Source organism: Lepus europaeus, chromosome 3, assembly GCF_033115175.1.
Source record: "Lepus europaeus isolate LE1 chromosome 3, mLepTim1.pri, whole genome shotgun sequence".
In the NCBI taxonomy this organism is placed as follows: domain Eukaryota; kingdom Metazoa; phylum Chordata; class Mammalia; order Lagomorpha; family Leporidae; genus Lepus; species Lepus europaeus.
Genome location: NC_084829.1, coordinates 30,317,688 through 30,341,749, shown reverse-complemented (window position 1 = coordinate 30,341,749; position 24,062 = coordinate 30,317,688). Strand labels below are relative to the sequence as shown.

The window sequence follows — 24,062 nt, the reverse complement described above, 5'->3', positions numbered from 1 at the left end:
ACCCCAGGCACGTGTTTTCGGTGGTACTGAGTCCAGGGTTACACACTCGTTCTCATGGAAGCTGCTCAGCCTCCCTGCATCCCAGGTTCCTTACGACAAGGCCAGTAATCGTTACATCAAGGAGCACTGCGGAGAGGTTCAATGGCACGGAGCAGGTGTTTGATAACCCTTGGCCCCTTAACCAAAGAAGGAAGCTGTTGTTGCTTACTCTTCATACTGCTTGTATGTTTTGTTTTCTCTGACCTCAGGTGGGCACCAGCGAGTGGCAAGAAGCAGGGTGGAATAGAAAGCGGACACACCTAACCCCAGCCTAGCATTACTGGACCATGGCAGCCGAAGCGAAGGTGACTAGGGCCCTGAATTCTGTGACCCAGGCTTTGAGGGAACGGAAGGTGCTCTCAGTTGGGCAAGAGGAGAATCAGGACAGTGGGACAAACAAGGAAGGCAGCCCCTTGGAGCAGACCCATTTCTCGCAAGAAGCCACATCAAGGCCAGGGGCCCTCAGAGGACCTGCCCCTCTGCCTGGATACGGGCAAGCAGAGACCCTCCAGAAGGAATCTAGCGTGCCCTGGGGGCCAGGCCAGGATTGGGGAAAGCTGGGAAGAGGCACCGAGGACGAGGCGTTTGACCAACTGAAGCAGATGCCTCGGGTGGACGAGGTGTCAGACGTCCTGCAGGAGGTCCTGAGGAGAGACTGCTGGTGGAAGGCGTGGGTGCAGGTGAGGAGACCAGGCTGGGATGCAGCCTTGACTGCAGGAGCTCTCATTCATTCTCTTGCCTGCAGATCAGGTTGCTGCAGGCTGAGTGATGCCCTGGAGAAGAGCTGTGGGACCTTTCTCAGCCTCCCAGACCCCTCTGTCATTCTTTGTGGAGCACCTCCTGAAACTTGTTGGCACGGCAGCCTTTTCTCCTTTGTTTCTTGTTTCTATTCAGTATATACCCTCCCTTCTGTACTTCGCAATTGCTGGCTTCGTGTCCTCTCTGCCTTCCATGGTGTGTTTGTCTTGGGTTTACAGTTCCTTGAGGGCTAGATCTCAGCCTCTGTGTGTGTGTGGACTTCCTGAGTCTCTCCTGCTCTTCCAGAGGCCGGTCACCTTTGAGGATGTGGCAGTAGATTTCACCCAGGACGAATGGGACTACCTAGATGCCAGTCAGAGGGCGCTTTACCAGGATGTGATGTCAGAAACCTGCAAGAACCTGGCATCAGTGGGTGAGAGGCTGCGCCTGTCTTAAGGCCCTGGAACATTTGGTTTCCCTGGGTGGGAAGATCAGTTAACAATTAGCTTCACTGACCCCTAGTTCTATACCTTCTAGGTATGGGTGATTAAGCTCAGGGATAGAGGGAGAGGAGAGCAAAGCCCTTGTGAAGGTGAAGATACTACTTGTAAATGTGATGGCAGTGTTCTCAGATATGCAAATTTTCCTGTTCATCCAGTCAATATTTACTCTGTGCCAGGCACTTTGCTAGGCGCTTTTGAATGTCCCTTTCCTGCATCTCAGTATCCCAGATAGTGGCTCTTAAACCAGGACACTGGAGGTAGCCTATTGGCCCCCTCAGGTATGAAGGAACCAAGCCTGAGATTAACTCACCTCTCTTATCTCTACTTACCAGCCAGAATATTTCTGACCAAGCCAAATGTGATCGCCAAGTGTGAGCCAAAGGAGGCACCTTGGAGAGCAGCCGTCCGTCCCCCAGACAATGAAGTTCTTTCAGGTAGGACTTGTGAAGGAGAAGAGGAAAGAGCTTGGGACTAACCCTGGAGGGGCAGAGAGACAACTGAGAGGGTCGAGGCTGTGCACGTTCCCCCTCGCTCACGCCTGTCCAGCCTGGTCCAACTTGGAAGAGACCTTGAGGTCATTGGCTTGAGCCCTTGTTTTCAAGATGAATATCCATGCAGAGACGCCCTCAGTTTCTATGGATTGAGAGGTTACTTGTAGGTTGATTATGTCCGTGATCTCTTTGGATCTAAAAGTTCTTCCCAAGAGAAAATAGAAGCAAGGTAGATACACTTGATGAGGGGTCAGAGGAGGAGAGGATTGTTCTTGGGGTGTAGGGTAAGTTCTTGGGAGAGGTACCAAGCCAGGCTGAGCACACCGCCCAGTTGGCCCTGCTTGATCACTAATGACATCTCTTTTCACCCTCAAGTCTCCCGGTTTGCGACAGCCTTTCTTTACCTGTAGGAGATAAGTTCTAAGACCTGCAGTGGATGCTTGAAACCATGGGTAGTACAGAATCCTGTCTACCTGTTCTATATTTTTTCCTACATGTACCTACCTAAGGTAGAGTTTAATTCATAAATTAGGCACAACGAGAGAGTAAACAATAATTAATAATAAAATTATAACAATATGCTACTCTCTCTACCTCTCTGTAACTCTTCCTTTCAAATAAATAAATAAATCTTAAAAAAACAGAAAACAATAATAAGCGTTATGGGAATATGGCCTTTCTGTCTCAAAACATAGAATTTTCTGTGTGATATTTTTCCACTGCAGGTAACTAAAACCTTGGAAAGCAAATCCACAGATAAGGGGATACTGTATATTATGTGATCCCCTGTGGGAATCTGTGGGTGTCTGGGAGTGTGAGCCATACTGAGAATGGGAATTAATGGATTTTTAAAAATGTGCTTATAAGTTAAAATTTAAATCTCTGACATTTGTGCAAAGGTTCCAGTTGAATTTTTATTTCCTTATAATTTGAAAAACTGAAGGTTTTCTTATCTCTAGCCTATGAGGTCCAAGGGTGAGGCTGAAATGTGGGAAGGGGAGGGCCGAGAGCAGGGAAGTGGCTTGGGCTGGACCAGTGTTCTCATCAGAAGCCTTGTGTTGTTCTTCCTCACTCACTGTAGGGGGCAAGAAGGAGGAGCTTCAGGAACAAGGGCAGAGTCTGAGAGACGAGGGCACTGGCGATGACAAGGTCTCCCTTGCTTGCAGAGGCACCCGCCAGAGCCCACCTTCGGCTCCAGCGGGGTCTACAGACAGAACCCCAGTGCTGCAAGCATCCCAGACTGGGCCACCCTTTTCCTGCCTCACCTGTGGTAGGTGTTTCAGCAAGAGCTCCTACCTGCATAGCCACCAGTTTGTTCACAGCCCCAAGCGGACTAACAGCTGCAGCCAGTGTGGGAAGTTGTTTCGGAGCCCCAAGGCCCTCAGCTACCACAGACGCATGCATCTTGGGGAGCGGCCCTTCTGCTGCCCGCTGTGTGACAAGACATATTGTGATGCGTCTGGCTTGAGTCGTCACCGCCGCGTCCACCTGGGCTACCGGCCCCATTCATGCCCCGTGTGTGGAAAGAGATTCCGGGACCAGTCTGAACTCAAACGCCACCAAAAGATACATCAAAACCAGGAGCACCTGGTGAGGACTCTAGACACCATGGCTGGGCTCCAAGCACCCATTGACGGGAGCCTGGAGCTTGTGGATACAGACCATGCACCTGGGACCAGGGCCCAGCAACCTGAATTTAGAACTCAGGGTCCTATGACCAGGAACCAGGTGATGACTAGGAGGAATCAAACAACAGTTATTAGAACCCCGGGGCCTGTGTCTGGGACGGAGGCACCCTACACCAGCGCCCCCTGCCTGGATACCAGATCCAACTCTCTTCCAATGAAGTCCTCGAGATTAAAAATCTTCATTTGTCCCCACTGTCCCCTGACTTTTACCAAGAAAGCCTATCTGTCCAGGCACCAGCAGGCCCACTTTAGAGAGCAGCCCAGCCGCTGCTTCCACTGTGGCAAGTGCTTTGGCTCGGTTTCCAGGCTCGTGGAGCACCAGCAGGTACACTGGACACAGAAGATCTACCGATGCCCTGTCTGTGACCTCTGCTTTGGGGACAAAGAGAGCCTCCTGGGTCACTGGAAGAACTATAAAGGCAAGGAACTGGGCAACGCCCCTAAGTGCTGGGCGGTCCTGGGTCAGTGGCTTGGCTTTCTTCATGATGCCTCCCCCATGGCTGGGAAGGACCGGAAGCATGGAGGAAGTGGATCCCCTAGAATCCAGATCCTCAGGAGAGGGAAAGTGAGAAAGGAGGTGAGCAAGTGAAACAGAGCAAACGAAGCAGCGAGGGTCTGGCAATGCAAATAAACGGCCTTTCTGACTGAGGTCTGTCTTTGTGTTTGCTTTCCCTGAGGACTGACCCTTAGGGTCAGGAGGGAGAGAGGTGAGTGGTAATGAAGGAAATAGAAAAAAGAAAAGGAGAAAAGGTGTGCACATGGAAACTCGCATTATTATTAATTAATGAGCACCTAGCTTGTTTCTTTGTGTCTGGTGGGCCATCAAGTAGCGATTTGGAATAAAACAGTGGATACTCTGACAGCTAAGAAGGTGGAGAGAAAGGATGAGGGGAGGGGAGAGGGAAGCCTCCACAGAGGGTGTGGAAGTGGAAGGCAACATTCCAAAGCAGACGGGTTGCCACCTGCCATGCTTCACTCCCCTGGGTCCTTGTGAGGTGCTCAAGTCAGATGGACCTCTGGCCAGTGTTTCGTGGGCTCCTCCCCATCGCTGCTCTTTGGCTGGGGGTTCTCTGCATCCTCACTCCGCAGCTCACTGATCTCTGTCTTGTGTTTTAGATCCTTAAGTTCCTTCCCTTTTACCCTCCACACCTCTGAGCTCTGCCCTATCTGGGTCAGGGTCTTGGAAGGAACTAAGCTGGCACGCTATAATTCGCAGTGAGTAGGTTCTTGGTCTCCAGTTTGTGGCCGAGACCCTGTTGGCTGTCACTCTGAAGCACAGGTGTGCAGAGCACCTTTCTGGACTTAGCCAGAGAGTGCTGCCAGGTAGAAGACTGAAGAGAAGAGTGGAAGGATGTGGGTGGCAGAAAGGACAGGAGGAGTTGGGGAAAGAAAGATGACAGAAGGAGCAAAGATGACAGAAGAAGGAAAGTCCATTCTATTTGGAATTCATGTTTCTGGAAGTGTGGGCTGGGATGTTTCCATAGCAAAGAGGCCGGTCAATGTGCAACTTGATGGATGAGACATCCCAAGGATCCGTCCCTGGGCCAACCAGGCTCTCCTCCACCCTTGCCAATATGGGACATCACTCAGAAGGGATTTCCTAGAAGAAAAATAATTTGAAAAGTAGCAGCTCAATTTACAATAGCAAAGATGTGGAATCAGCCTAGATATCCATCAACTGATGGCTAGATAAAAATGTGTATGTATACAAGATGGAATATTGCTCAGTCATAAAAAGGAAAAATCCTGACATTTGCAACAAAATGGATGCAACTGGAAATCATTATGCTAAGTGAAATAAACCAGACCTAGAAAGATCTCTTATTGGTGGAAGTTTATATGGTATAAAAATTGCTTGGGGGCCGGTGGTGCTGTGATATAGTAGGTAAAGCCAGTACGTACCATGCCAGCATCTCAAATGTTTCAAGTGTTGAACATTTTGGATTTCATTTTCTAGTTTTTTTTAAAAAAAGATGTTTTAATATTGAAAGTCAGAAATAGAGAGAGACCTTCCATCTGCTAGTTCACTTCTCAGTTGGCCTCAATGGCCAGGGCTGGACCAGGCCAAAGCCAGAAACCAGGATCCAGGAGCTTCATCTGGATCTCTCATGTGTATGGCAGGAGTACAAACGCTTGGCCAATTTCTGCTTTCCTAGACCATTAGCAGAAAACTGGATTGGAAGTGGAGCAGCCGGGACATGAACTCGTGCCCACATGGGATGCTGGCATTGCAGGTGGCTGCATAAACCACAATGCCAGCCCTAATTTTATAGTACTTTGTTATGCTTGTCTTGTTAATCTTTAGTATTAATCTCATTTTAAAATTTTTTGCTGGTCTGTAATATTCCTAAATTTATTTAATTTTGTTAGATTTATCTGTCTTTGAGATGCAGAATTTCTGCTTTGGTCTTCCTGTCTTATATGTGTATTGGATCACCAGGTTTTCAAAGCTTGCACTGTACAATAAACATAAATTTGAAAAAGAAAAGTCTATATTGGCATTTCTTTTTTTTCTTTTTTTTTTCTTTTTTTTTTTTTTTTTTTTTTGACAGGCTGAATGGATAGTGAGAGAGAGAGACAGAGAGAAAGGTCTTCCTTTTTGCTATTGGTTCACCCTCCAATGGCCGCTGCAGCCAGCGCATCTCGCTGATCTGAAGCCAGGAGCCAGGTGCTTCTCCTGGTCTCCTATGCGGGTGCAGGGCCCAAGGACTTGGGCCATCCTCCACTGCCTTCCCGGGCCATAGCAGAGAGCTGGCCTGGAAGAGGAGCAACCGGGATAGAATCTGGTGCCCCTACCGGGACTAGAACCCTGTGTGCCGGCGCCGCAAGGCGGAGGATTAGCCTGTTAAGCCACAGCGCCGGCCTATATTGGCATTTCTAACATTGAGCCTCTGGGGTCACTTCAGTGACTTGTCTTGGAGATGAGGCATGGGCAAGTGCTCTAGAGAATGGACAAGGAGGCCAACTCGAGTGGGATTCCGGAGAGGGGTGCCCGGAAGTGGAGCACAGCACGTGGGAGCACCCCAGCTTCCTTCCCAGCCACCTGTAAACTTCTCTAATAGTTGTCTCCTTGGCTTCTACTCAAAGGGGGAGTCCTCTCTCCAGCCCCTCTCCCCCGGGGACTGTGGCCCCTCAATAGCCCCCTGTTACTTTTGTCTCCCTTTCCTGGCTTTTTGTCATAGCTTACATGAAAGAGAACTTACGTAGCTCTTCAAGAAATTGCCCTGAAAACAAAGAGAAACAGGAAATCAGTGGAAGATAAGGAGCTCCTTCCCCTATAACCCCCTGTGGACAGCAGGGTTCACCCCATTTCCCTTTCCACTGAAGGACCCCATGGATGGTTCTCCCCAACAGGGACAGAGGAGGAATAAAATCCCAGCTCCTGAATTTTCCTCTGGTTCCCATTTCAGGCTGAGTTTGGCCCCCACTGCCTGGTGAGCCTGTGTGCTGCCCACCCACTGCACCTGCCAGTCTTCGGTGGAGCCAGTTGTAGCAAATGATCAAGGCAACCAGGGGTCCAAGAACCGGCACGATTACAAACAGGGTTATCTTCCAGCAAGGCACCCTCAGGAAGTGGGGATCTGAATCGTTCATCAGAAGAAACAGGGTTAACACATGTTCCCTCCCACTGTGCCCCACCCACCCTTGTTTGTATTGGGTTTTCTTACCCTGGGGCCCAAGAATACCAAAGGACCCAAGACAGAGTCCATGAACTTGGATGAAAAAAGTGCTGCTTTGTGCTTTCTCTAATCTCTAACTGGCTTTAGCATTCTTTTTCATTAAAGATAAAAGCAACAAATCAGCATCCTCAGTACCTGAGACGTTATGACCAATGGAAACCACAGATGCTTTCATTCCTGGTACAGTTGCAGAAGTCACAAAATTATATTTGTCAGTATCTTGAAATCACAAGTTATTAGACTTACTGCTACCTTGTTATTTAAAAAAAAATGCTTCTGAATCACAAATTAGTCCAAATGCTAATCACAATATTTCAACACAACTTTCTTTATAATCCTATGTTGTAGTCTATGTTTATTTTTAAAAACATTTTGAGAAGAGGCCCAGTAGGTTTCTCTAGATGGCCAAAGAGGAGATTCCTGGGACAAAAAGAGTTAATACCTTTGAGATTCTAATTCTACAAAACAAAAATCCTGTTCCTTCTTTTAGGTGTTCAAAGACTGTGTGTGTGTGTGTGTGTGTCTGCAAGCCCACCCAATGTCATAAATCCTATGATGGAACCATCATGTGTACTAGGTGCCTGAGGAGCAGAGTGGGGTCACCCATGACCCTGGGCCCCGGGAAAAGTATTAGGAAGGCTGCTCAGAGTGGGGGCCACCTGTGCTCTGCCTGGTGCCACCTTAAAACTTTTGCAACTCTCATTCAACAAATATTTGGGCACCCTTCTGTTGTAGGCCCTGTCTGTAGGCATTAGGCAAGTGAACCAAAAGGGCAGAGGCCATATCCTCTAGTGGTCAACTTTCTATTGGCTTTTTGGTGGCTTCACTCTCCAGGAAGCTTTCTATGATTAGTGATATACAGTTATTCTGTATCTATTCCATGTGAAAATTAATTCTGCCAGGTAAGCACAGTGAATACTTTTTCTCTTATTCAAGTATGTGTTTCACCTCTCCAATTTATATGCCAAGAATCTGTTTATCTTCTTTTTGACATTTCTGAATATAATGTGCAGAGTGTGAGTTAACATTTGTAAAGCTGTTAGCATGGGTACCAGACACATACATAAAAGGGTATATAAGTATTCACTATTATCTTCCTACTCCAAGTCAAATGCAAGTGGCCACTTATTGAAGAAACAATGAGAAGAAGAGGGAAAGGCACCCAACTGGGAGCCAGGGTCCTTGCTCCCCTAGGGGATTGGACCAACACCCAAGTGGAGGCAGGAGAGCCAGGATAGGCCCCACTTGCACTTACCAAAAGTTCGGTGGAGATTCTCTGAAAGAGGAACAAATGGAGATGCCTTTAGTATGGCCTTCAAGGGAGATCATCTCTATGGTGAGTCTTATTTCATTACTTCACTAGTGTGACACATGACAGAGGAAGGGAGGCTGTACGACTTCACTTCTACCCTGGCTGGCTGCAGTGGGGAGCAATGAACCTTTCCACAGTTGTCAGTGGGTTATAGGAGTTTTGTTTTAAAATCTCATGGTGTCGGCTTATTATTATTAGAAAGGCAGAGAGACTTCTTCCGTCTCCTGGTTCACTCCCCAAATGCCCAAAGCTTCTGGGGCTATGCCAGAAACTCCATCTGAGTCACCCACATGGGTGACAAGGAATGCAAATACTTAAGCCATTGGCCACTACGTGCATATTAGCAGGAAGCTGGAACTGGGGGCAGAGGTGGGACTCCATTCCAGGCACTCAAGCAGTGGCTTAACCTGCTGCACCACTACACCAGCCCAGATTATAGGAGTTTTAACTGATTAGTTTCCCAGAAAATGACTGTTTCAGTTATGCTGAAAGATTGACAGGGAGGATTTGGGGAGGGAGGGTGCCTGGAACTCACCTATCTCTGCATGAAGTTTTCCTAAAATACAAAAAAAAAAAAAAAAAAAAAAGCAACAGTGTTAGTTCTTGCACCAAACCTACTTGCCTGCCCCAGAGCCGTTGTGTGATTTATCTGCAGTGTGACACTCTGTCAAGAGGTTAGGAAGAGCACTGCTTTTGGAAGAGTTCAGGCTCTTCCCCACCTCTGTCGCCTGGATCAAATACTGGAATCAAAGAATGCAAAGCGCCTCAGTTAATGGCAATGCCCCAAACCATCCCCAGGTTTTATTGCCTCTTCTGCTGCTTTTTTTGGTGGCTCTAACTTCACGTTGCCATGCCACCCTGCTGGGTTGTCACTTTGAGCGAGGAAGGGAGAGGCTGCACATTCAGCTTTGTGAGTGGTCTCTCCATGATGCTTTCCCTTTAACTCTCCCTACAGCTCAGGCAACTCCCACAGCAAGGCAACTGAGACTTGGAAGACCCAGGAGCCTTGCTCAGAGTTCAGTGCCTCCTGACTCCAGCACTCAGATTCTTTCTGCCCAGCGATGAGGGCTGGGACTTTCTCCATAGGGGAGGAGCAGGGAGCTGAGCATCTCAGATGAACCCAGGGTGGGAGAACAGAGCCCATGTTTGACCCCACCAATACCCATCTCCCCTCACATGCCCCAACCACCTTGCTGCTCTGTCCTCTTGGTGATGGCAGGGGCAGTGGAGGTCCTTGTGCGTTGGCACTGGGGGGAACTCTTGGTACAGGAGAGAAAGCTCAAGGCAGGAACTCTTGGGCATAAAAAGGAGCCTCATCGACTGCTGAATCTGAGACCCCTGTGTTGAGTGGGCAACGTGGAGGCCATAACTTTTTTGTTTTGTTTTGTTTTGTTTTTTTTGACAGGCAGAGTGGACAGTGAGAGAGAGAGACAGAGAGAAAGGTCTTCCTTTGCCGTTGGTTCACCCTCCAATGGCTGCTGCGGCCGGCATGCTGCGACGGGTGCACTGCACTGATCTGAAGGCAGGAGCCAGGTGCTTCTCCTGGTCTCCCATGGGGTGCAAGGCCCAAAGCACTTGGGCCATCCTCCACTGCACTCCCGGGCCACAGCAGAGAGCTGGCCTGGAAGAGGGGCAACCGGGACAGAATCTGGCGCCCCGACCGGGACTAGAACCTGGTGTGCCAGCGCCGCTAGGTGGATGATTAGCCTGTTGAGCCACGGCACCGGCCGGCAATAACTTTTGAACATACTATGTGTGTGCGGGAGCTTTCACTTCTTTTAATTAAGCCTCCTAACAGCCTAGACATGTCTGCCTTTGAGTCCCCAGTTGCATGAAGCTGCTAGGTGTAAGACAGAGGCCTGGGCTCTGCCACTGACAGCACCAGCCTCAGTGGCTTCCTCTATAAAATGGGGCTGTTGTATGTCAGACTGATCTCATAGGGGAAGACAAGGTGGCATTATGCATAGGGCCACGTAAGGGAAGATGCAAAACTTCTCACTATTGTGGAATCATGAATCCAGAAATCTCTCAAAAAAGAAATGTTAACTGACCCAATATAGAGTCAAATCAAAATGGAGTGAGTGTGGCTAACAGCTAATTGCAGATCTCTTGCTTCTGTACATATTAGCTTTACTTACTAAAGGCTAAGGATGTATCTTGTGAAACTATGTGGGCCCATATGCCAGGAACTTAGAAAGGGCACAACTGGAGTGTTCTGCCTAAGTTGACAGAAATGTGCCCTGCACTGTTATCTTGCAACCATATTCTGAGTTTGTTATTGTTCACTGCATACCAGGAGTTCAAAATGGCGGACAGACTACTATAAAAATCTGTGTAACTTGCTATTGGGGGCTGCACTCTGGTAAGGAGTGTTGGTCCTGATCGGTTGCCTTGCCTCTTATTTTCAATAAAATTCATGTGTGACTGTCACTGGTTTTTGTAATATTCTATTTCAGCTGATGAGTGGATGCAACACTAAGTCTAAGGGGCCAGCTCCTGCCAGGGAAGGGTGGTAACCCCCGCCTCCACCCGTCGCCCGCACCTCTCAGTCTGCGCTGCAGGCAGAGGAAGACGAGGCCCACGGTGACCTGCAGGAGGAGCACGGGCAGTACAGCAATGAGAACCAGCATCCCCGGGTTGATCCAGTAGAAGGGATCTGAAAGGCACAACAAATAGCGCCAGCTGTCTCCTCAGCACCCTGTGCAAAACGGTTGTGGAAAAATGCACAACCTCCCACATGCTTTAACTCATCACTAATACAATATCTAACCCAATACAAATGCTGTGTAAATAGTTATTACATTACATTGTTTGGAGCATAACCCAACTAAGGAAAAAGTCTATACATGTTCAGTATAGATCACTTTTTAAATTTTTTTTCCAAACTTTTTTCCATCTGTGGCTGGTTGAATCCACAGGTGCAGAACCCACAGCGACAGAGAGAACATAAGAGTTGTTGTTTTACTTTTTGCACACATTTTGTAGTTCATGAAGCATTAGAATCATTCAAAAAAGCCAACATTATCAGCCTCCTGATGGACAGCAATAAAAGTATATAGCATTATCTACAAAGTATGCTTGCCAAAATGAATCAAAGCTGAATCTGATCAGACCTCTATCAGTTTGCAGGAAATTCAGGCAGAGAGGACTGTGTTAAAGCCACCTGGGGTATTACTAGCAAAATTCAGACTGTGAGAAACCCTGGGGGCAGATCCTGTTTGAAATCGATTATAAAAACATATTTATGAAACAATCAGGCATGTTTCAACACAGTGTACACATTTGATGACATTAAGGAATTTTTGTTGCATTTTAAAGATAGCATTGTGATTATTTTTTAAAAGAGTGCTTTTATTTTTAAAGATTCATTTATTTATTTGAGAGGCTGAGTGACTGGGGGAGGGGAGCAGTGGATATCTTCCAGCCGCTAGTTCGCTTCTCGAATATCTGCAACAGCCAGGTTGAGACCCGACTGAAACCAGGAGCCAGGAACTCCACCTGGGTCTCCTACATGGGTGGCAGGGATCCAACTACTAGGGCCATCTTTCAGGCACATTAGCAGAAAAGGTGGATTGGAAGTGCAGAGTAGCCAGGACTTGAACCAGGCACTCTAAGGGGACCTGGGTGGGGGTGGGGGTGGGGGTCCCAGGCAGTGGCTTAAGCTCTGCCCACCCCTAAAAGAGTTCTTAGTTTGAATGCTACCTCGACAATGAAATGATGCTTCTGCCTAGGCCTTGCCTCAGCAATGCAGTAAGAGTGGGGAACAGGTCGAACAGGTCACCCTTGACTGATGACTGCTGCAGCCTGTGATGGGCATTGCAGACTCATCTTAATATTCCCTCCACTTTTGTGCCTTTCCGACGTTTCATAACGAAGTTTAAAGAAAGGATTAGAAACAGGAGTAATAAAAATCACAAAAAAAAAAATCAAAAAAGTTTAAAAAGAGAAATCAGAAACTCCTTCGCAAAAGAGTTCATTACACCAAAACACAATTTTATAGTAACAAAATACAATGTATTTCAATTACAGTTACTACACTGAGGTCTTCCATTTGTCTCCTTCTAGGATTCCAGGGCTAGGTGAGCGGTCCCTGTTCACTTGTAAAATAGTCCCTTTTTTTGAGATTCTTAGGCATGCAGACTGCTAGGTGGGAGGAGGGTATTGGAATGTGAAAGTCAGCTCTGAGGAAAACTTTCTCCCCTGAGGCAAAGTTGGTTTTGTTTTTTTCCTCTTTCTATTGTGCAGTCTGTCATGGTACTTAAGGAGTCCTTTGGGAAGGCAGTTCTTTCTTTCTTTCTTTCTTTCTTTCTTTCTTCCTTTCTTTCTTTCTTTCTTTCTTTCTTTCTTTCTTTCTTTTATTTGACAGAGTTAGACAGAGAGAGAGAGAGACAGAGAGAAAGGTCTTCCTTCCGTTGGCTCACCCCACAAATGGCTGCAACGGCCAGCGCTGTGCAGATCCGAAGCCAGGAGCCAGGTGCTTCTTCCTGGTCTCCCTTGTGGCTGCAGGGGCCCAAGCACTTGGGCCATGCTCCACTGCCCTCCCGGGCCACAGCAGAGAGCTGGACTGGAAGGTAGCAACCGGGACTAGAATCTGGCGCCCATATGGGATGCTGGCGCCGCAGGCAGAGGATTAACCAAATGAGTCACAGCGCTGGCCCCCTTTTATTTTTTTAATTTTATTTATTTTTAGGATCTATGTATTTATTTGAAAGACAGCATTAGAGAGAAAGAGAGAGGAAGAAGTGGGGGGTGGGGGGCGCGGAGAGCACTAACTTCCATCCACTGGTTGACTCCCTAAATGTGCACAGTGGCTGGGGTTGTCCCAGTAGAAGCTGCTAGCTTCACAGGAGGCAGCTTAATCCCTTGCACCACAATGCTGGCAGCCGGGGAGGCAGTTATTGCTCTGGGAAGTTACTGAGCAGGAAGGATACAATTTGCAAACTGGAGAAGTCCTCACTGTCAGACTTCTGTGCAGGTAAAAATTCCCCAGTGAAAACAGCTGTGTGTGTAGAGTCAAAATCAAAATGGAGTGAGTGTGGCTAACAGCTAATTGCAGATCTCTTGCTTCTGTACATATTAGCTTTACTTACTAAAGGTTAAGGGCATATCTTGTGTAACTGTGTGGGCCCAAATTCCAGGAACTTAGAAAGGGCACAACTGGAGTGTTCTGCCTAAGTTGACAGAAATGCGCCCTGCACTGTTATCTTACAACCATATTCTGAGTTTGTTATTGTTCACTGCATACCAGGGGTTCAAAATTGCGGACAGAATACTATAAAAATCTGTGTAACTTGCTATTGGGGGCTGCACTCTGGTAAGGAGTGTTGGTCCTGATCGGTTGCCTTGCCTCTTATTTTCAATAAAATTCATATGTGACTGTCACTGGTTTTTGTAATATTCTATTTCAGCTGATGAGTGGATGCAACATGTGAAGAACATTCTGTGACAGCTGTTTTCATATCCCTGCCATCATCTCCAGAGACAGGGCTTTGTTATCGCACATACAATGCCTTCTTCTGGTCCCTGCACCAGACACAAGAGTGATGGATTGTCTGATGCTTGCTTTGCAGGTGGGAGGGAGAAGGCTCAGGCACTCGGACATTTTGTTCTCCAATGAAATGGCAATTAACTTTCAAAGTCTCCTCCATCCACTTTATCTTGTCCACATCTGAACTGTCCTGAGACGGAGCAAAAGAATAAACTCCAGGATTGTCCCTTAACTAAACACAGTGGGAAAGAAGTTCTGGAGATGGCCTCCATGTCAGTCTGTAATCATATTCAGGCATTTGCTTTCCTTGTTCTTCACTGGGACTATGTTTTGCCAGGAATATGCTTTTCAGCAATTTTCCTCATCCAATGAAACACCACAAATACAGTAACTGAGAAATTCATTGTAATGAGATTTCATCAATCTGCCTCCTAAGGAGTAACATCTTTGTAAACCAAAGAACATCCAAGGTCAGAGAAGGAAGAAAGTCCACTTGGATACTTAGATTAACTTTCAGATTATTCCTATTCCCCTCTAGTAGCATAAAATAATCAGAAAATCATTACATTGGATTTTTGCTGCCTTCATTTCTCAACTTCTCTCTTTTGGTTTTTATTTCTTTATTTCTTTTTCTTTTCTTTTTTTCTTTCTTTCTTTCTTTCTTTCTTTCTTTTTTTTTTTTTTCTTTTTTGACACACAGAGTGGACAATGAGAGAGGGAGACAGAGAGAAAGGTTTACCGTTGTTTCACCCTCCAATGGCTGCCGTGGCCGGCACACCGCGCTGATCTGAAGCCAGGAGCCAGGTGCTCATCCTGGTCTCCCAATGGGTACAGGGCCCAAGGACTTGGGCCATCCTCCACTGCACTCCTGGGCCACAGCAGAGAGCTGGCCTGGAAGAGGGGCAACCGGGATAGTATCCGGCACCCCGACCGGGACTAGAACTGGTGTGCCGGCGCCCCTGCACCCACGTGGAAGACCCAGAGGAAGCTCCTGGCTCCTGGCTTCAGATCGACGCAGCTCCAGCCGCTGCAGCCATCTGAGGAGTGAACCAGCAGATGCAAGACCCCTCTCTCTCTGGTTGGCACCGTAGCTTAACAGGCTAATCCTCCGCCTTGCGGCGCCGGCACACCGGGTTCTAGTCCCGGTTGGGGTGCCGGATTCTATCCCGGTTGCCCCTCTTCCAGGCCAACTCTCTGCTATGGCCCGGGAAGGCAGTGGAGGATGGCCCAAGTCCTTGGGCCCTGCACCCCATGGGAGACCAGGAAAAGAACCTGGCTTCTGGCTTTGGATCAGCGCGATGCGCTGCACCCGCATGGGAGACCAGGAAAAGAACCTGGCTCCTGGCTTTGGATTAGCGCGATGCGCCGGGCGCAGCGGCCATTGGAGGGTGAACCAATGGCAAAGGAAGACCTTTCTCTCTGTCTCTCTCTCTCACTATCCACTCTGCCTGTCAAAAAAAAAAAAAATTTAAAAAAAAAAGGAAGACCTCTCTCTCTCTCTCTCTCTCTGCCTCTCCTTCTCTCTCTGTGTAACTCTGACTTTCAAGTAAATAAATAAATAAATCTTTAAAATTTTTTTTCTGGCTGGCGCCACGGCTCACTAGGGCTAATCCTCCGCCTTGCGGCGCCGGCACACCAGGTTCTAGTTCCGGTCGGGGCACCGGATTCTGTCCCGGTTGCCCCTCTTCCAGGCCAGCTCTCCGCTGTGGCCAGGGAGTGCAGTGGAGGATGGCTCAAGTGCTTGGGCCCTGCACCCCATGGGAGACCAGGAGAAGCACCTGGCTCCACCCTTCGGATCAGCGCGGTGCGCCCGTCGCAGCTCGCCAGCCGCAGCGGCCATTGGAGGGTGAACCAACGGCAAAGAAAGACCTTTCTCTCTGTCTCTCTCTCTCTCACTGTCCACTCTGCCTGTCAAAAAATAAAAAAAAAAAATTTAAAAAAAAGTTTAAAAATGTTTTCTTTTTCTCTATATGTTCCCACATATACATATGTACCTTTTTATAACAACTCAAATGGATAATCCTATACTCCTCTTTAAAAAAAAAAACCTCATTTATTTGTTTGAAAATCAGATTTACAGAGAGAGAGAGGTAGAGATAAGAGAGAGAAAAAGAGAGAGATCTTTCATCTGCTGATTCACTCCCCCAAATGGCTAGAACAGCTAGGGCTGCATCAAGCTAAAGCCAGGAGCTAGGAACTCCAATCTGGTCTCCCACATGGACAGCAAGAGCCAAGTACTTGGGCCATCCTCCACTGCCTTCCCAAGTACATTAGCATGGAGGTAGATCAGGAGTAGAACAGCTGGGACTTGATCCAGCACTTTATATGGGATGTTGTTGTCATGAGTCTCAGCGTAACTGGCTATGCCACAACACTGGTGCCCCTCTTCTGTTTTATTTTTCAGCTGGATCACACACTTCTATGCTTATTGCTTTTCCCTCTTCCCTCAGACTGAACTATATTAACTTTCCTGTGATTATTTTTCATTATATTTCTCTGATTATATATGTATGTATATTATATATATGGGTATTTCAAGTTTACAGAAAATAAAATTAAAATAGAAGTTTATTTTGTTATAAAAATATTTGAAATTCATCCATATGAATGCGTATCAAAAATACAGGGTCATGTTTTGTTTTCCATGTTATGTAGCTTGCTTTTCTTACCCAATAATGCCTCGTGGATTGCCTCCAAGCCGTTGGACATAGCTTGAACCCAGGCTTTTTAATGGCTATGTTATATACATGGCTTGGATACTATTGCTGATGCAGTCTCTTCCCTACTCATGAACATTGACTTCGATTCCAAATTCCTTTGCACCGGAATAGAGAGGAGCAGAGATCATGAGCATATCAGCTCCTGGCTCCTGCTGTGCATATTTCTGTGGAGTGGATTCCCAGGAGTGTGATGAGGCCCTCATCTCAATCAAATGACTGGACTATCAAAGGGACGCCATGGCCACTCTGCAGGTAGATAGTACCTGACACTGTAGGGCAGTGCTCACCTTCCACTTTCAGCTCCATTGCTGCCTCCTCTTGGTAAGAATGATCTCGGAAGAAGCAGGTGAAGCCTCCCTCATCTGAGAACCTTACCCTTCGGATCTTGAGGGTCACCTTTCCTTCGCCAATAGTCTCTTTCAGCAGCTCCGTCCGGCCCCGATATTCTGGCGCCTGCTCTGCGTCTTGGTCCCTGCCGTTTCGGTAGAGATGCACCACCCTGGAGAAGGGGGGGCGGTACCACCCCACTTCCATGCCTGTAGCGTTCTTCCCAGGAGATATGCGACATGGCAGCTCCACCTCATCTCCCACCAGTGCCCGGATTGGATGCCCTGGTCCTATCACTCTGAACTGTCCTGTCCAAGACACCACAGGAGAGAAGGAGGGTCAGAGAGGGACCTTCACAAACAAGCACATCGCTAGAAGGGCTGCTTCAGACAGGGGAGAAAGGAGATGCGTCGTTCTTATGTGGAATTCTGGAGCCAAGAAGGGGTCTCTGGCTAAAGAGAGGCTGTGTCTTGACCATTCGGTCATGGCTGTCCACCTTTCTACCAACTGTATCCATTTCTGTCTGCTCAGCCCAACCTTTGGGTTCCTATGTCTGTGGCCCAGCCTATTGACGTTTAATTCCCACGGGCCTCCCTGTGTGGACTTGGCCAAACCGATGCCTATTCTCCCGTAGAGTCTTTGCTTTTGTGGCTCCATCCACTTTAACTGCCTCTGTGCCCCCTCCCCAGCCATTTCCCATCCTGTTCCCCAAGTTCCCTGCTGAGACACAACACCTCACCCCCATCCCTGGGGACAGCTCTGTCAACCTTGCTGCAGCTCCCGTCCCCTGCTCCTCTGGACAGGTTGCCAGTCTTTCCCATACAGAACACATTCTCCAACTCAGATCTGAGCTGCTGGAAGTAAGGCTGGTTCCTCCCGTAGACCTGGGGAGATTTCTCCAGAGGGCACAAGACTGAGCCTTCTTTATCAGTTAGTTGCTCTCTGAGGTTAGGAATCTGCTTTCTGCTTCCTTTATTTCTCCTCTGCCCTGGAGGGCAGGGCTCCTCTGTAAAAACGTATTGGTGCCTGATCCTGCAGAGCAAGCTCTCAGACATAGGATAATTCAGCATTTATTGAGATTTACTGTGGACAGGCATAGGGCAGCATGCTTACATAGCTCATCTCATTTAGCTCTGACAGTGACTCCAAGAGGCTGTTCTTGTTTTATGGCCGCTTGAGAGGGGGAAAGCCAAAGCTGGAAAGAGCGGCTTAAGGAGGACTCTGAGTTAAAGTCACAGGAAAGAGTTTGGATCTATTCTGAAGGCTGCAAGGACCCCATAGAAGTTTTAGGGGAGAATTTCTGAGCAGATCTAAGCTTTAGAAAGTCAGCTTGCATAGCAAATTGAGGGGGATGGAAGGAGCAAGCCCAGGGAACATGGTCCTTGTGTTCTAAGTTCTCCCCAGGACAGGAATAACCACAGGTCTTACCTGCATGGCTGGAAGACAGCTGGAGGAGGAGGAGCAGGTGGAGGGAGAGGAGGCAGCTGGGCAGGGAGGAGCTGGACAAACCTGTCATCTCCATTGTTAGCAGGGACACTGAGCCCCGGTGGCCGCAGGGTCAGGCCAGGCAGAGATCCGTGGGGAGTGTGTCCCCTGCCAGTGAGGCTCCTGGGGGCGGGTCTAGGAGGGCAGTGCTGCCCAGCCCCTTCCTCCACCACAGTTGCTGCCACAGCTGTGCCCGCCAGAACAGCCCACGTCACCCTTGCCAGGCACTTACACAAAAGGGCTTCAGAAGAGGGGAGGATCAGGGCTTGCCTTCCCCACCCGTCCAGAGCATCGGAGCGATGACTGCCTGGTACGGGGCCTTCCACCCCCATTCCAGGAACCCAGCCTTTGAGGTGGGTGTCGGGCCGACCAGTGGAGACTGATCACTCGCTGGACCTTGGGAAGAGGCTTGTTCACGAAATCTTCAGGTTCCTTCATTTCATCTCACTCTCTTGGAACCAGCCAAGGGAGAGGAATTATTGTTGGCTCTTAAAGAAATAAGATGTCTACTGTTTCCCATTACTATTATCTCACAACCATATTGCCAGGCTGTTCTTGCTGCCTCTGTTACTGAAAATGCAAACATTCTTCCTTGTGATTAAATCCATGATGAGTCGCTTTGGTTCAGTCTCTTTCATGCCCCAGAAGACCCACTAAGGTGCACAGCAGGAGCTGGTGGTCACCTGTGCCTGGAGGGAACAGCAAGGGCAGCACCTGTGTGAGTCAACGCACACAGAGCCAGCATGCAGGACATAGCCCATCATTCTCTGATCTCCTCAGTGTCACTGGGGAAAGTGAAATCCTAAATGGAAATAGGACCTTTGTCCTTACCCTGGGATTTAGCTTGTGAGAAACACAAGGTGAGACCAGCATTGGCACCGAGTTACAAAAATGTGCTTTCCAGGGCTGCTTCTGTGCGTGGCTGGTGAAGCTGCTGCCTATGATGCTGGCATTCCACTGGGTTCCAGTCCCAGCTGCTCCACTTCTGATCCAGCTCCCTGCTGATGGCTTGGGAAAAACAGCGGAGAATGTCCCAAGTATTTGGGCCTCTGCCATTCGTGTGGGAGATCCAGATGAAGCTCCTGGCTCCTGGCTTTGGCCTGGCCCAGTGCTGGCTTTTCATGGCTGTTGTGGCCATCTAGGGAATGAACCAGAGGATGGAAGATCTTTCTCTCTCTATCTCTCCCTCTCTCATAGGAATTCTGACTTTCAAAGTAAATAAATTCTTCAAAAATTTATTTTCCAATCTTAAAGCAAGGAAGCCTTTGTCAAATAAGAAAAGGCCAGATGGACAATGTAAAATTGTGCTGTCCAATATAGTAATCACAGTCACACGGGGCTATTACAACTAAAACTAAATTAAATTAAAAATCAAGTTCCTTGATTACAGGAGCCATGTTTCAAATGTTCAGTGGTATTCTAGCTAGCATTTACCACAATGGACAGCACAAGCATTTCCAGCATCACAAAGGGTTCTCTCAGGCTACACAAAAAATTATACTGGGCTGCAAGGGCTGGGAGCACCGCTGGGGCACACTCTTCTGCTTTCGTTCACGATGGGCTAGAAGGATAGATTCTATCAGCTGAGACTTATTTACCCTTTCTGCCTCCAAAGCTACCAGAGTTTGACACAAGCAGGTTTGGCCTCTCTGGAGCTTTGTAGGTGGGAGTCAAGGTTAGAGGGTGAATTCCATGGGAAAAGGAGCCTCCGTGCCTCCCTGGCTTCATCTTGAGTTGGGATTCTCTCCTTCAGAACTTTTTTTTTTAATGTGTGTTTTTTCTTTTTATTATTGTTATGTATTTGAAACACAGGGTTACAGAGAGAGGTAGAGTCAGAGAGAGAGATGTCTTCCATTCTGCTGGTTCACTCCCCAAATGACCGCAACGGCCAGAGCTGAGCTGATCCGAAGCCAGGAGCCAGGAGCTTCTTCCGGGTCTCCCATGTGGATGCAGGGGCCCAAGAACTTGGGCCATCTTCTACTGCTTTCCCAGGCCATAGCAGAGAGCTGGATCAGAAGAAGAGCAGCCAGGACTCGGACCGGTGGACATATGGGATGCCGGCGCTGCAGGCTGGGGCTTTAACCCACTGCGCCACAGCACCCGCCCCTCTCCTTCAGAACTTAAACTGTTGTGGAATGTTCTTCCTCCCTGATGCACATTCAGGGAGGAGAATTTTGCACTATATGCTTCCTCCAGGAGGGCTCGGGTGGAAGAGTGCTTGCCTTTGTCCAGCCCCAGACCAGCTGTCAAAAGCTGGCTAGGAGATTGTGGGGGCGGGGAAGGGGGAAGCGTGAGAGAGCAGAGAAGGTCAGGAGCTTGCCCATCAAAGCCACTCTGGAGAAATCACAGCATCTCTGAACAAAACAAACAGGAAAACAATCATCTTAGTGAATGCTTTCATGTCCCACTCTTCCGAGTGCCTTCTGTGCATGAACTCATTTGATCTGACACCGAAAAACAAATGCCACACTGTTCTCACTCATGTTTCACAGAAGTAAAGTAACTCGCTCAGGTCACACCACTGGGGAGTGGCAGAACTGGGGTTTCAAGCCAGGCTTTCTTGTCCCGGAATTGGCACTGGTAACCACTGAAGCCTATAGTGAGCTTGCCTTCCTTGACTCTGTGCCCACAAACAGCTTTTCTAGGTCATGTGTGAAATTCATATCTTCTCAACTTGTCTATATCACACATGAAAATAGACACCTGTTCTGCTTCCTGTGTTTCCCACTTAATGACTGATTCCACACTATACAAAATATGGGTCTCTCATATTTGAAAATAATGATTTTTTTTTATAAAACAGCACAGCTTGAAAGCTAGTAATCCCAGGGACAGAGTGGGGTTTGACTGTCAGGAAGGTGTGGCGGCGAGACCAACCAGGAACATGCCAGTGGCGGTGATGGCAGAAAGTGCCTTCAGCTTCCAGAAGTTACTGGATCAGCGCAAGAATCAGGAGCTCAAGGCTCCTGGAGGAACTGCTATACCCCCAGTGTATGGTCAGCTTCTAGCTTTGTATTTACTCCATAGTGATATGAATAATGCAAGATACCTTGGGAAAATAATACCACCTGCTACAAGCTCTGCAAATTCTGAACTTGAGGGAATTTGGTCACTAGGGCAAAGACTCTGGCAGAGGGATTTCCCTGGGATCTGCACAACCATCCACGCTCACCAGTGGTCTGAGATGGCCCAGGCAACCCTGGAAGCACTGAGAGATGCAACAAGGAGATGAGATTTTGCCCTGGTCTTTCAAGCATACACCTCAGTAATTGCCAGTGACTTTGCAGCCTTGGTTGGGCTTCCCGTGGAAGCGGCTGTGAGAGTTGTATCGGAGCAAGGATGGCAAGCCGGCTCCATCACGAGGATGGTGCTGCCTGGGAAGCCAGGTGCAGGGGCCCTGGATGTTTCCTTTAACAGATCTATTCACTGATCAGAGCCTGCCCCAGCACCTTGGATTCCTAACAAGTAGCAACTAGCCAGACTGACCAATTATGTGGCTTTCCTGGAAAACTGGTCGCTGAGTTCAAAAGATCTACCTTCAGGGGCTGGCGCCGTGACATAGTAGGCTAAGCATCCGCCTGTGGCGCTGGCATCATATGTGGGCACCAGTTCCAGTCCCAGCTGCTCCTCTTCCAATCCAGCTTCCAGCTGATGGCCTAAGAGAGCAAAGCAGTAGAGGATAGCCAAGTTCTTGGGCCCCTACACCCATGTGGGAGACCCAGAAGAAGTTCCTGGCTCATGGCCCCTGGCTTCAGACCGGCCCAGCTCTGGCAGTTGTTGGGAGTGAACTAGCAGATGAAAGACTTCTCTCTTTGTCTCTCCCTCTCTCTGTCTGTAAGCCTTTCAAGTAAATAAAAGTAAATCTTAAAAAAAAAAATCCGCCTTCAAAATCCTGTATACCGATACATAGAGAGATGTAAAATTTTTATTTTCAATTTATTGGCTGGATTAAGCACCTCAGCCTTCCTTACTGAGTATGTGATAACATACATTTATAATATAAAGTGTATTATGTACACCTTGTCCGCAAACATGCTGAATAGTCATTGAAACAATTCTGAACTTGTAAGACTTCGCAATTTGGATGATGCCTGTCAATATTACAGTTTCTATTTCCTAGTGACTCAAACTGAGCTTTCCATTTCATGCAGGACAGTGGTTGTCAGTGGTCTCTGACCTGCCCCAGCACACACTGCGCTCCCGTCTGTACTGTTGGCTGATGCTCATCACGACTGGCTGGGGTTTCAGGATTGTCCCCATGGGCATCCCTGGGCTGCTGGGGATTGTGACTCACCCTCTTTGGAGACTGTGCTATCTCTTCTCCCCACCTCCTGAGAATCACGAATGTGGAATATAGAAAAATAGCCAAGCAACAAATAAAACCGTTTCCTTAGTAACCCCTCCCCCAAAAACCAAAAGAAAGAAAATCTAGTAATCCAAAGCAAATCTGTAGGAGGGCACTTCAGCGAGCCTGTGGAGGAGCTACGTTGTGGCTCAGCAAGTTCAGCAAGTCAAGCTGCCATCTGTAACATGAGCCTCCCTTGTCAGAGCATCAGCCTGGGTCTCGGCTGCTCTGCTTCTGACCCAGCTCCCTGGGTCAAGGAGTTTTAAAGATGGCGGCCCCTATGGCCCACCACGTTCTGTATGCCTGGTTAATAGAGCTGTCTTTTAAGCCATTTTATTATATGATTTATATTGTATTACACACACACACACACACACACTACGGCAGCTCAAGAAAGAATGCACAGCCTGCTGCAGCTTGTTCAGAGCAAGCATGGGCTCAGGCCGGGTTCTCTGGGGTCCTGTCCGCAGGCGGCGACCTGCCGCAGTTCATGGGAGCACACGCAGCCCGCTGCAGCTCCTTCAGAGCAGGCATGGGCTCAGGCCATGTTCTCTGGGGTGGAGCCTACCCGCAGGCTGTGACCCGCCGCAGCTCATGGGAGAGCATGCAGCCCTCTGCAGTTCGTTCAGAACAGGCACGGGTTCAGACCGAGTTCTCTGGGGTCCTGCCCGCAGGCCACGACCCGCCGCAGCTCATGGGATTGCATGACCAATGCCGAGCTCCGTAAGGCCGGTTTGGCCAGCAGTAGCTCCGCAGAGACCCAAACTAGCCCTGTTTTGCTGGTAGCTTCAAGAAGGGAAGACGCTGGTTGGGTTTCTTTGGCAGTTTTGGCTTTAAGGAATTTTTTTCTTTGGTGATATTGCTAGTGCAAAAGAGATATTAGTGTGTTTCAAAGACAATTTACCTGCTTTCTAGGGCTAAGTCTTAACTAGTATCAGCGGCTAAAACGTTCTGAAACTTCTTGTTCCTGGGCGATAGCATATAAGCTTTCAAATGCTAATTTCAAGCTGGAGAATTGATTTTGGTTGCTTAGAAACATATTAGTGCCAGGGAGGAAGAGTTTTAAACTTGGGTGATGCCCTACTTCCTGCCCACCCCAAGATGGCGGCCTACTATAGGAACTTCTGCCCTCACAGGAAGAAGGGCAACAGACTCCGCCCCAAGATGGCGGCCCCTGTGGCCCACCACGTGCTATATGCCTGTTAATGGAGTCGTGTCTTTTAAGCCATTTTATTATATGATTTAT

The 24,062-nt window shown here is 48.3% G+C and overlaps 2 protein-coding genes and 1 pseudogene across 6 annotated transcripts in view; 2 read left to right on the top strand and 1 right to left on the bottom strand.

Annotated features, from left to right (window-relative positions):
* The window catches only part of ZFP57 (ZFP57 zinc finger protein), a 37,677-nt gene extending 31,765 nt beyond the window's left edge, over nt 1–5,912 (top strand). For 2 of the 3 annotated variants that reach the window (XM_062185478.1, XM_062185479.1), the window contains exons 4-7: nt 249–719; nt 1,084–1,210; nt 1,613–1,714; nt 2,853–5,912. In XM_062185478.1, the coding sequence (XP_062041462.1) occupies nt 327–719; nt 1,084–1,210; nt 1,613–1,714; nt 2,853–4,048 (1,818 nt within the window). In that variant the 5' untranslated portion in view covers nt 249–326 and the 3' untranslated portion in view covers nt 4,049–5,912. The remainder of the gene's footprint in view (nt 1–248; nt 720–1,083; nt 1,211–1,612; nt 1,715–2,852) is intronic. The other variant, XM_062185480.1, reaches the window with a different exon arrangement.
* MOG (myelin oligodendrocyte glycoprotein) lies at nt 4,762–18,502 on the bottom strand. Of its 3 annotated transcripts, XM_062185501.1 has the most exons (8): nt 18,415–18,502; nt 16,947–17,294; nt 10,994–11,107; nt 8,987–9,007; nt 8,395–8,415; nt 6,924–7,040; nt 6,663–6,683; nt 4,762–4,790 (listed from the first exon to the last, which is right to left on the bottom strand). In XM_062185501.1, exons 1-8 carry the CDS (start codon nt 18,500–18,502, stop codon nt 4,762–4,764), a joined length of 759 nt encoding a protein of 252 aa, XP_062041485.1. The 3 variants fall into 3 exon arrangements, with proteins under 3 accessions (XP_062041485.1, XP_062041493.1, XP_062041494.1); XM_062185509.1 differs by lacking the exon at nt 6,924–7,040; XM_062185510.1 differs by lacking the exons at nt 6,663–6,683; nt 6,924–7,040.
* A 2,853-nt stretch (nt 18,503–21,355) lies between these two features.
* On the top strand, nt 21,356–22,033 carry LOC133756462 (COP9 signalosome complex subunit 8-like; annotated as a pseudogene).
* Nucleotides 22,034–24,062: the final 2,029 nt, after the last annotated feature.

Coding starts and splice junctions, on each gene's coding strand:
- MOG (XM_062185501.1), bottom strand. CDS start 18,502: ATGACAGGTTTGTCCAGCTCCTCCCTGCCCAGCTGCCTCCTCTCCCTC. Junction 11,108..16,946: donor AATGGAGCTGAAAGTGGAAG/GTGAGCACTGCC, acceptor TGTGCCTTTCAG/ATCCCTTCTACTGGATCAAC. Junction 8,416..8,986: donor AAAACTTCATGCAGAGATAG/GTGAGTTCCAGG, acceptor TTCCTCTTTCAG/AGAATCTCCACCGAACTTTT.